This window comes from Oryx dammah, unplaced genomic scaffold (assembly GCF_014754425.2).
Source record: "Oryx dammah isolate SB20612 unplaced genomic scaffold, SCBI_Odam_1.1 HiC_scaffold_4, whole genome shotgun sequence".
NCBI classification, from domain to species: Eukaryota; Metazoa; Chordata; class Mammalia; order Artiodactyla; family Bovidae; genus Oryx; species Oryx dammah.
Window position 1 is genome coordinate 89,376,336 of NW_024070188.1, and position 12,525 is coordinate 89,388,860.

Below are 12,525 nucleotides of genomic sequence, written 5' to 3' on the forward strand. Positions count from 1 at the left end.
GGACCCACACAGCTCCCCAGAGGGACCCACACAGCTCCCCAGAGGGATTCACTCAGCTCCCCAGAGGTGCACACAGCTCCCCAGAGGGGCCCGAAAACCAGAGAGAGGGTTCTTACTTCCTCTTCATGTTACTCCTCACCTATGTCAGTTTTATAGACATTTGAAATGATAAACCAGCAGATGAAGCTTTAAGCCTACTCGGTGCTAGATGCTTTAAAGCCCGATTGATGGCTGTCACTGTCCCCTGACCCTTCACCCCGTCTTGTCACCCGGTCAGCAGTGGACCCTCAGCCCTGCTGTCCCTGACCCGCAGGCCCCAGCCCTCACCTGCTGGGCGACGTGCAGACCTCAGTTGGGCATCGGTGTGGCTGACACGGTCCAACGCTGTGTACTGTGTACAACACTGTCCACTGAGGACATCGCCACCCCGCCTTCCCTGTCTCGGTGTTGGCTTTCCTTCTGAGGGCGATCCTGAGTGTGCTGGGTCACAGGAGAGAAGCAGATACCGGTTACCACGTGGAGTGGAGTTTCCCAACATGGTCGAGGTCTCAGCCCCGAAAATGTTTCCATCAGGGAAAAGATGAAACAGTCAAGTTGCTGAAGTCAGTAATCTCTACACCAAAAACGTCTATTTTTAAAAATAAAGATGTTTCATAGAGCAGAACACATTCATTTTAAGAGTTAAGTCGAATAGTTTTTAAGGCATCAGCTATGAACCAGGTTCCCTGGGGCCACACGGCGCCTGGTGTCTGGGGAGCAGCGGCCAGCCGGCTCGCTGCTGAGGAGCTCGCTAGGCCCGGGGACTGAGGCTGGGACGGGGCCACCCGCTCACGCGGGTCAGGCCGGGATCAGAACCCGAGTGTCTGCACAGCACTCTGACAGGATGCCAAGTATTTTCCTTGGATTTCACAGATAAGTGAAATCAACTGAGCATTTCCAAGCCAAGCAGGATGCTGGATTTTGCCTTGAATGTGTAAATAAATGGTTGCAGCCTTTCTGCTTCCAGCTTGGAGAAGGGCCGTCTGGTGCCCCCCCCCCCCCCAACACACACACAAGCGTCTCTTTACTGGGCTGCCAGGTCTCTGTGGAAGGCCCTGCTGTCCGACTGTCCCTGCCCTGAGCCCCCCGACCCGAGCCCTCCAGGCCTGCCCCACGTCCTGCGGGTGGACACAGATACACTCTGGGTCCCGTCTCAGAGCCCGCTGGCCGCGGTTTCCCCAGCACGAGGTTTACGGGCGCTGGGGGCCGTGCCAGGCCCTGCGGGCAGAAGGAGGGGAGGTGAGCTGCCGCAGGGGAGGCTGGGCCCCCTCGGGTAGGCACCCGCTGTCTCCTGGTGAGCGACCCACTGAGCTGGCCCGGGGCTCGGGAGGCTGCTGGCCGTGGCCCGTGGTCTGCAGGCAAGACGCGAGCTCTCCAGTGGTTGCTGCTGCCCGCGCCCGAGGGGGCGAGCGTGAGGGAGGCTAGGGGCTGCTCTGGGCTTCCTGGGAAACCCGGTGGCTGGGGGCTCAGCTCCCTCTGTCCCCCAGCTCTGCGGCTCCTCGGGAGGCCCAGGCCATGGCCCAGTACCGCTGGCGCTTCTCATATAACCAGAAGCCACTTCTTAATCGTGCGCACTCTGATTTTCTCCTTCGGATTTCTTCTCATTTTTACAAACATTGTGGAGGATGAGCAGGCCTGGGACTCCTGTGCTCCCAGGAGGAGGCGTCCTCCCAGGAGCGCTCGGGAAGCCCGGGGAGTGCGGCGCAGGCAGGAGGTGCAGACGGTCCTCGCCCCCTCTCCATCCTCGGTCTGTCAGCCTTCGATGCCGCCTGACCCTGACGTATTGTCATCGTCGTCCAGTTGCTAAGTAGCGTCCGACGCTGCAACCCCATGGACTGCAGCACGCCAGGCTTCCCTGTCCTTTACCGTCTCCCAGAGCTCGCTCAAACTCATGCCCACTGAGTCGATGACGCCATCCAACCATCTCATCCTCTGTGTGGGGATTATTTTCCCAGGATGCTGGCCACAGTGGGTGCTGCCCCGGCCCTACCGTATTCAGAGGTGGTACAGCCATTTCTGTTTCATGAGGGGTTGTCCTGGAACCAGCAGCTGCAGGTCCCAGACTGTGAGGCCCCGGGTCTGTCTCCCCGTCACGCCAGGTGAGGGCTTGGACCCAGGTGCCGGGGTCTGCTGGATCTGAGGGTTGCTCACCCCTGAGCTCCAGGCCTCCATCCAGGTCTGAACACGGGCTATTGGAGGAAGCTCAGCACTGCCCGTCCTAGAGTGGGTGAATTCCCCACGTCCCAGACACACCGTGCCGAGGACGCTGCCCGTCCTGGAGTGGGCGATGACCTCACCAGATGACCGTCTCAGACACACTGTACTGAGGGCACTGCCCGTCCTGGAGCGGGCAGCCAGCTGCAAGTCGGCTGCTTCCTCCCCAGGGAACGGGTAATGTTCTGTTTCACTTTTCCCTTGAGAAGTAGCGTTCTCCCTGGGGGTTTCCCCTACAGATCACAATCTGCTTTGCTAATTGTATTCATACGGGACAACACAGCTCTTTCTCACCCTCCCCTGACCCTTAGGGATTCGCATCTGTTCTCTGATATGTGTATTTAACGAACTGGAAACCAGCATAAATGGATTCCTGCTACAGGCAATTAACATGTGCTTGAATAATAATAACAAAAACTCAAGTGTCAAAAGGAAGTTTGTAAAATCCCAGCTCTCCGCCTGTGTAAACACACGGGTCCTGGGTGACTTGGCTGCCGCGCGCGGCACTGCCAGCGGATCCGTGTGGAGGATCCCTCCTGCTTCTCGGAGTCCAGGAGAGACGTGCCCAGCTGCCTCTCTTCATTCCGAAACACACAGGGTGCGGGGGACTTAGGGACGGTTCAGTGACCTCTTGTAGGTGAAGAGTGCAGTGGAATGTCAAGCTTCAGGGGAACTCCACTGCAGAATTACTCGAAGGCCATGAGCCGTCTTCTGTCTCAGGTTCATCTGACCAGACGCCAGCGTGTCCTCCCCGAGTCGTGTGAGCCTGGGGTTGGTTCCCAGCCTCGGGGCTTCCTACGGAATGGCGGCAGTGATGCCACCCACCTGGGGCTGCCGCTCTGGGGACCAGTGAGATGATAATGCCCAGGAATCTGTTAGCGTCACGAAATAATTCAAGAAATCTTAGAGACTGTAGTTTTCAGAAGCTGGGGTTTAAAGTCAACATGTGTGGGCTGCAGGTGTTCGGATGAACTCACTGATACAATGTGCCAGAGAGCCAGGTTTCTGAGTCCTAACCCAGCCCTTCTTTCCGCTGCAGGGAGCTCCGCTGTGCTCTGTGAGCTCTGGGAAGCGTGAAACGATGTCTGTGCTTGGTCTTTTTCAGGTTGTCCTGGTGCCAAAAAGAGCGAGTTTCTGACGAGCGTGCTGGACGCGCTGTCCACGGACATGGTCCACGCGGTCTCTGACCCCTCCTCCCCCGGCAGGTGTGCTGCCCCTGACCTCAGAGCAGGGGCTCGGATGGAGCCTGGTGGTCAAGGGACTCTCGGAGCCTGGAGGACAGAGTCCGGCCCCTGGAGCCTCGGGGCTCGGCTTAGCGGGCACAGCCCGGAGCGGAGCAGACCCGTCCCCAGGCGTGAGGTCCTCGCCCGTGTGCGCAGGAGGTCTGCTTAGCGGGTTTTCCTGTAATGCGGTCAATCCCATGAGGATGTTGCCGGCGTGGGACCAGGCCGAGGCCCTGGGGTTTCCCCAGGTTCCATCAGGCGAGGGGTGCAGACGCTGGACGGGGGAGACGGGGCCGTGGGAGAACCCGGCCCAGAGGGCTGCCTGCTTCAGAATGAGTGCCGTTTCAGAGCTAGTGACTGGATTTTATAAATCCTTTCAATTAAATTGTTTGATTTAAAATTCTCAAAATAGGATTTTTTTAGTAAAATATATATGATGTAAATTCACCCTCTCAGACCTTCCCAGGGCTGCGATTCCGGGGTGATAATTTATTATCACTGTTCAGAGTCTGACTTCTGAACCTTGGGGGACTGGCCCTGAGCGCCTGGTGGACGCATTTGGTTCTGGGGCTGAGGCTTTGAGCTCCACTTCCTGAAATGCTGTTGAGTCCCCGAAGCTGACCTGTGTCTGTGGACGACTGTCGGCCCACAGGAGGCTCGGGTCCAGTGTTTAATGGACGCGGTGGCTCAAGCATTAGCTCTCCCCTGTTAATTAGCGACCATCAGTCTCTTTATCTTAAAGCACATTTTTCTGATTGGGAATCTCACTGTCTGTATTTTCTTAGAGCACTGGCCTTCCTCCCCTCCTCCCCAGACCTTGATTATTCCAGCTCTTCTAGCTGATCTAAGATTTCTGGTTCCTTGGCTCAAAGTCCTCCTCTCTCTGTCTCTGCTTAAGAGTCAGAATGGAGAAGAATAAAGGGCAGGGCTATGAATCCAGTAGAAAGTTAAATTGTACGGAACCACCCAAAGTTCAAATTGACATCTTAGATTTTCAGAAAGATTGCTCTTCTCTGTAAGACTACAGTTGAAAGCAGTAAATGAATTTCCATCCTAGAAGGTCCTCTGAGAGTTTGAGAAATGGTCAACAGTCTCAGAAAGCCCTAATACCTGGGAACGTCTGGTGTCTGACTCCCTCCTGACGCTCACGGGAACAGAGATTGACAGCAGACCAAGGAAGCAAGGACCACGCTTAGCACCTACCGGCCTCTTCTGCTTAGTGAGAAATCCCGTCGTTAACATTGGGGTTTCCAAGATCAGCCTTAAACGCAGAACTTCTGGAAGCGTTTTTAACTTAAATCTTAAAATACCAAACTTTCTTTTTCAATCCAGGGTAAGATGTCAGCTTACCACTTTAGGACACATGTGAATTTTCACCTTTTAGTTTACCTGTGACATCAACGGCCTGCCCAGGAACACAGAGGAGTAGAAAGCCTCAGGGTGCAGGCAGTAGGGGTGGGCGTCCTGTGACCAGAGTGGAGATGGGCGTCCTGTGATCGGAGTGGAGATGGGCATCCTGTGATTGGAGTGGCGGTCCACGGGCTTGGTCCCCGAGACCTGCCAACGCCCGCTGTGTGACCGGCCTGTCCAAACTCACTGTGCCATTTGCAAGTTTGAAACCAGCTTGAAAATGGTTGCCCGATCTCCTTTTCTAAGTTATTCTTTAAAATCATTATTATATTGAAGGGTAAAGCCAGGCAGCCTTATGCCTCAGGAAGGAGAGGGCGACAAGCAGGTCCCTCCATCGGGGAAAGTCAGAGCTGGGTGGGGGTGCCTTTCTGGACAGACCAGGACCGGGGCGGGGTCCTGACCACCCATGTGTCTTCCAGGCTCTCGGAACCTGACCCCAGCCACACGCTGGAGGAGCGAGTGGTCCACTGGTATTTCAAACTGCTGGATAAAAACAACAGCGGGGACATTGGCAAAAAGGAAATCAAGCCCTTCAAGAGATTTCTTCGGAAGAAGTCCAAACCCAAGAAATGCGTGAAGAAGTTTGTGGAGTATTGCGACGTGAATAACGACAAGTCCATCTCCCTGCAAGAGCTGATGGGCTGCCTGGGCGCAACCAGAGAGGAAGTCAGGGCAGACACGAGGAAGCGCCACAGTAAGCCTTTGTCCCCACTTGCAGCCACTCCCGCCCACTCTCCACGCCTCTGCTGAGAGTTAGAGAAGCGGTCCTGACAGCCTGAGGGTGTGCTGCCTTACTGTAGGTACCCTGCGTGGAGACCCTGGCAGACGGTCGGGGAGTGGTCAGAGGCGAGCTGGCTGGGAAAGGGGAGAGCTCAGAGGTGTCTAGAGACATGGCTTAACTGTTCTGTCCTCTGGAGGGGAGGGGAGCCTGCCCTCCCTAAGTGGCTGCCTTCTGATGCTGAAGAGCAAACTGGGGACCGCTGGGAGCCACTTGGGGACCCCATGCGTGGCCCCCGACCAAACCTTCCGCCTGATTATTAGAAGCTCAATAATTCCTGTTTCCAAACAGTCATTTCTGTGGTTGAAACAGAGCTTCAGCTGTGCCGCCAGTTGGGCGAGTCTCTTCCCGGAGCCCGAGCGCCGTTCCGAGGCGCTGGACCACCAGCCACCACCTTGGTTCCCGGTGCCGGGCGGGGCCCACGGGGCCTCTCCCACCACTGCTGTCTTACATCCCATCTTCCTGCTGCTGACCTTGCAGCACATTTGAAACGCAAAGCAGGTCTGAGAGCTGAGTCTGGAGCATCAGTAGACGGTGGTCTGCACGCCGCCCTGTATTTCTAGCTCAACTGGGACGGGAAAGCCCTGGACCCTGTGGTGGTGGTTTAGTCACTAAGTCAGGTCCGACTCTTGCGACCGCGTGGACTGTAGCCCACCAGCCTTCTCTGTCCACGGGGTTCTCCAGGCAAGAACACTGCAGTGGGTTGCCAGTGCTTTCTGCAGGGGATCCTCCTGACCCAGGAATCAAAGCCAGGTCTTCTGTCTCGCAGGCAGATTCTTTACTGACTCAGCTATGAGGAAAGATGGCCCCTGACCTCCCCCAAATAAACTAATGTGGTAAAAACGACAATTTGTTTAAAAATGAGCATTGGCGATTTGGATAAAAAGCTGATTTTGCAGCTCTTTTCTTTTTCTTTTTTTTGCTGAATTTCTCTTAGTTTTTTCCTATTGTTAGGTTTTTTTTTTTTTTCAATTTTATTATTGTTTATTTTTTCCTATCCTGTGTCATTTGAAATAGGGAAAAGTCAAAGAAACATAAATATTCAAGAGGGATTATTTCTAAAAACCCAAATTGTTACCAGTTTCTTTTTTTTTGTTGTTCTCTACTTAAAAATGCATTTTTTTATTCTAAAAAATATGAGAAATCAAATAAAGAACATAAATAACATGTGATCTTTTATTCTGAGACAAAAATCAGACCAGATCTATAGCTTTCCAAACACTATTTCTGTTCATATATACATACAGTCCATGGGGTCATGACTTAGCGACTGAACCATGACAAATACATACATATTTATGCACTATGATTTTCACTACAAAATGGAATCATAATATATATATACTTAATCACATTTATTTTTACTTTAAGCAATTAAACAAGATTTTGCATTTAAACTTTTGCAACTAAGACATTATTGGAAAAAAAAAAGACATTATTGGGAGCATGATCTCAATTTTTGCTATTACAAAAAATGCAAAAATGAAAAAATATCCTGAAAAATATTGAGAAAAGATAGAACATAGAAAAAATATTTTCCAAGGGTTCAGGAAAAATTCACAAAAGATGACATTATGTCTTCATGGTCCTCTAAAATGACAATTGTACAGAAAGTCAGCGATTAGGAAATGCTCATTTTTGACCAAATTATGTTTTTCACCCAAGTTGCCATGCTGGCTACATTCTCTCGGGCAAATCGCCTTACAGCCACATTGCCATCCGGTGTCACCTGGAAGTAATCAGTATCATCTGAGGCCATGACATCACCCTCCCCGCCGACCCCCCATCGCTAAGCTTCGCATTGGGAGCTGGGAGGTACACGGTCCTTTTCTCACTGAAACTATTTTCATTGATGTGGCACAGCTTCATGTTTATTTTAATGATGTACATTCTGTTTCATTCAAATTAATTATCAGGTGGTTTTTTTTTTTTTTTTTTGCCCTTTATGTATTTTAAAAAACTCCTTCATGGAGTTTTTCCCTACTGTCTTGAAAGGAATATTTCACCCAGGGTCATTAATGAAATTTATATTCTTTTCATCTATAGAGCAAAGTTCTAGACACGTAGAAACGTTAACTTTTCTTACTGTAACTTAACTTTAGTCTGTGGCTACCTCCAATGATCAGTAGACTATTTACCATAAAAAGAACCAAGAAAACTCTGGCAATTGTTGACAGCCCAGTTGGTTAGAATAGTTTCAAAGTATTGGGCCCAACGCCTGCTTTCTCTATAGAGTCGTCATCTCAGGCCAAACAAAGTGGAAAGTGGCAACAGCCGTGATCCAGATCCTTGAATCGTTCAGACCTACACGTGAAAGAAACAGTCCATTTAGCTGCTACTTAGTATTTTTGCGATTTGTTTAATACATTTGTGTTTCAACTGATCATGCTCTGTTTCTGTTTGCTTGAATATAACAAGAGAAGAGGTTTGAACCTGTAATAATTTTGCTCTTTAGTTTATTAATTGAATGAATGGACATTGACAAGTAATCAAGGTGTTTGGGGTTAGGGTGCTGCCCTCCACCCACTGACTCATTCCAAAGATGTTTATCCGGTGCTCCCTGCTCAAAGTATTGGCAAAATCACAGTAAATGAGACAGGCAAAAATCATGTACTTCTAGAGCTTACATTTTAGTGTGGAAACAAGAAATGAAATAAATAGGAACAACCCACTCTAATGGGTGCTGCTTGCTAAGAAGGTGATGGGGGAGACTGGAGTTCCAGGCAGGAAAGTGTCTCCACAGGTGGGGTCCCAGGTCCCTGTCCTGAGAGAGGCTCAAGCCAAGAGGTGGAGCCAAGCAGGATTTGGAAACAGTTATTTTGAGCCAAGCCAGTTAAATGATTCTCATGACTTAAATATAAGACCCAAAGCTTTCATAGCGCTGGCATTCTGTGCCGGGATCGCCTCTCCCTGGCGGAGCTTGAGAAACTGAGCAAGGCGCTCTCCACGGCGAGTGGACATGCCTGTGGAATTTGGGGCAAAATGGAACGGTCTTCTGAAGTTGGACTAGAGTGTCTGTATTGGTGGAAATTGTTTATATACTGGCTTTTATGACCCATTATTTATGCTCCATGCTGAGCACGCGTGTAAAGCCTGTTTTCTCAAAGTTTGCTCGAGGCCGACTCTTTCCTAAAGTGAGGTGGCTCTCTTCCTGAAAGAGTCTACTTAACCTCTTGCTAATGAAGTATGTTTGGTTTCTAATCTCTCTCTCTCTCTCTTTTTTCCCCTGCTAGCCCCTAGAGGTAATGCTGAAAGCACTTCTAATAGGCAGGTGAGTATGTTTACACTGTAGCCGTAATAACTTGCTGCTTTAGTTGTAGGTGATAACAATTGAAGTTCTGTTCATTTGGCGAGTGAAGCACCTTCCAAGAAAGAAACAAATGTAGACCTTCGTTTTTCACCAAGCGCCGCCTCTGAGGGGACTCTCAGCATCTTGCCGTGTGCTCATAAACACATGTGCTGCCTCGGCCTGAAATAAGCTCTGTTCCAGGCAGAGCCTCGCTCCTGAGCTTTTTCCCTGGAAAAGGAATCCGGAGCACTCTCCCCAGCTCTTTCTAAGGTGTTTATCGCTGCAAACTGTGATCCTCGGTGAGGCCCCGAGGACACGCCTGTGAGGCCTCAGAGAGCCCAGCAAGATTCTGTCAGAAATCACCAACTTGCTGAATTATCAACGTCAAGATTTTTGCCCTAATTATTTATTTTTACTACTTGAAATTTCAATCATTTATTATTTTGAGAAGATTTCCGAGTCCCCCTGTTTTGTGGGAATATGTGTGTATATATATATATATATACATATTAAACAGTTCTCCAGGATTTGCATCCATAATTTATTTATGTTTGGTGAAGGAGACTGCAGGAGACCTTCACTTTTCACCAAGCGCCACCTCGGAGGGGACGCGCAGCGTTGTGTGTGCACACAACCGCCCTCTGCTCTTCTGAGGCTGGGTCTCTATCTGTAGTTAGAGGAGATGACCATGTCATCCCAGCCACAGCCCTCTCAAGCCTAGAGTCTCTTCCAGAGGATAAACGTGAGCGGCTCCTTGCTCCTCCCTCGAAGTCAGGGCCACACCCTCCTTTCTCCAGGCCGCTCACCAATTTGCTGTGCATTTTGTCTTCACCTCTTTGATGTCAGGCCTCCGTTTCCTGAGACAAGCCCCCGTATTTGTTGTGGGTTTGAAGTGGAGACCTCTAGCGCACAGCTAGGATGTAACTTAAAACCATTTCATTAGGAAAGATGTGTGATACGGTTGGTCTTCTTCGTTGAGCAAGTGTTTATGGTTTCAACTTTTTAAATCCCAGCACAAATCACTTGTGCTTTAGAACAGGGCTGGTCTGAAAGCAATTACCTGGCTGAGTTCCCAAGACTTCCACATGACTTTTTTCCTAAGATAACAACGGTGACGGGCACACATGCGCTGCCTCGGTCTGAAATAAACTCTGTTCCAGGCACAAGCCTCACTCCTGAGCCTTTTCCCTGGAAAAGGAATCTGGAGCAGTCTCCCCGGCTCTTTCTATGGTGTTTATCACTGCAAACCATGATCCTGGGTGAGGCCCTGCTGCAGATGGCATTTATTAAAGCGATTGAAGACCATGCAGAATTCTTGAAAGAATCAAGAGTCTAACCACCAAAGTCTTTCACTGTATGGGCAACCAAACACAAGAAGAGGAAATAAAGGGCATCTCAGAGGATACATGAAGCTCATATTTAATAAAAAAACAAAAAGTGACCTGCTTTTCCAGGTGTCTTCTGCAGTTTCCATAACAATCCCTCAGTGATCAGAACCCTACCATCCAGTGATGTGGGTGTAGGTTAAAACATTAGTGCCGCTTCTCCTCCAGCAAATCTGTTCAGTTTTATTCTCTGATTAAACGTGGTGATGGCTTATCTTTCTGCACAACTAATTAAAATAGAATGTCTTGTTTACTTAATGTGGGAGGTGCAGTATCTCTTCTTGCCGCCTGTTCATATATTTAGCAGGGGGGTAAAAGCCAACCCAGAAGTCTCCTCAATACTTAAATAGAACCGACTTGTATTGGTTGGAATGGGTCTATGTGGAAAAATAAGCCAAGAAGGCTGCACATTGCTTCTCCTTTTCATTCTTCATGATTTTTAATTCCAGGAACTTAGTAAGCAAACTTTTCAATGGGATAATGAATGGAAAGGATGAAAAGAAAATTGTCAAAAAGCAGCCACGCCTTTATGAAATCTGAAGCATAAATTAGATTGTTGAAAATACATTTGTATGATAACTGCATGGTGATTGGAGATTCTGCAGAATGTTTAATATATTGAAGCTACTTATAGTATGTGAAATAAATGCTAATTTCCTCAACTGATATATTTTTTCTTATATTTCTGAACATTGAATGAAAGAAACTTGCTAGAAGTTAAGAAGTGCCCAAAATTCTTTAATTTTTTTTAAGTTAATTCTTAATATTTCAAGTGGGGCTTCCCTGATGGGTCAGTCAGCAGTGAAGAATCTGCCTGCCAGTGCAGGAAACATAGGTTCGACTCCGGGGTCAGGAAGGTACGCTGGAGAAGGGGATGGCAACCCGCTCCAGTGCTCCTGCCTGGGGATCCCATGGAGGAGCCTGGTGGGCCGCAGTCCATACAGTCACAGAAGCGTCGGGCACAACAGAGCGACTAAACAGCTACAGCGACCCCAAGCGAAGGGCGTTCTCTCTTCACTGCTGTGTAAAACATTGCTTCTCTCTTTGTTCTTATCGGCTGGGTTTATTTTATTCCTGGAAGGCAAGCCTTCATTTTCAGAAATGAGTGCTCCCAATGTCTTAACACATCTCTTTTTTTGTCTTTTTTTTTTTTCAGCCAAGAAAGCAAGGATAAATGACTCCACGGCAGGTCCTAGACACGTGGCCAACTCCCTCACCAAAAAGCAATTAAAAAAACCAAAACAAACACATAGTATTTGCACTTTGTACTTTAACTGTAAATTCACTTTGTAGAAATGAGATATTTAAATAGACGGCTTTAATCTGTGAAAATGGAAGGGCTGGCTTCAGAAAATTAACCACATACAATGTATGTGTCCTTCTTTGACCTTCAAAATCTGTAGCTGGTGGAGATGTATTTTGAGTGGATTTAAGCTTAGCTTCTTCATCCCACATGTGTTACCCGACAGAAGCCTTGGCCGAGGTGCCCTGGCTCCACACTGTGCCTCCTCCTGACGGGCGCCGTCACTAGCAGCCTCGCCAGGTTGGCTTTGCCAGGGATCTACTGTCCTGGCGGCATCGCTGAGTCTATGCTGGAAGCTCCACGGCTCCGTAGACGTGTGCAGTCGACTGCTGACCGCGTCCTGGGTTTGTTCGCTTCTTGGGATTTCGTGTTAGCTTGTTGGTTTTCCTTCCCGAGTTCCTGCTCATGCAATGAGTTATCCAACCACTAGTGCAGTCTTTACCGGTAGTGCCCTGGTAGAAGAGGAGATATTTCAAACTCTTCTTGATATGCCTGTTTTTCCATTGTGAGCTTCTGTTTGAGTTTTGCCTTGGGCTCAGATTATCCACGCTGTAAATGCTAGAGAATTCTGCCTGCCTTCCTGAGGCAGCATAGAGGGGCCCAACGTTCAGAAAAGTAAATTTAATCACGATCTGACCCAGCCAGCCAAACATGCTTGTCAGCCTTCTTCTCTTACGCCTGGCCCCTGTCCACCCGTCCATGGTCTACCCCGGGGCCCCTGGGAAGGGAAAACTGCCGCCTGAGCAAGTTCCTTAAAGAAGGCGTGACCAGGCGAGGCTGTGCTGGGCGCTGGTCCTGGCAGCTGGGGCAGAGGCCTATGGGTGCCCGCTTCCCTTCTTTCCTGGAGGCGTCCGGGCCTTGAGGACTGGCCACTGGGAAATTCA

General features: G+C 49.5%; 1 protein-coding gene across 2 annotated transcripts in view; it reads left to right on the forward strand.

Annotated features, from left to right (window-relative positions):
- Positions 1-11,588, forward strand: part of SMOC2 (SPARC related modular calcium binding 2) — a 161,276-nt gene extending 149,688 nt beyond the window's left edge. For both annotated transcript variants that reach the window (XM_040239197.1, XM_040239198.1), the window contains exons 10-13: positions 3,359-3,458; positions 5,306-5,580; positions 8,898-8,935; positions 11,495-11,588. In XM_040239197.1, the coding sequence (XP_040095131.1) occupies positions 3,359-3,458; positions 5,306-5,580; positions 8,898-8,935; positions 11,495-11,512 (431 nt within the window). In that variant the 3' untranslated portion in view covers positions 11,513-11,588. The remainder of the gene's footprint in view (positions 1-3,358; positions 3,459-5,305; positions 5,581-8,897; positions 8,936-11,494) is intronic.
- The last annotated feature ends 937 nt before the right edge of the window (positions 11,589-12,525 follow it).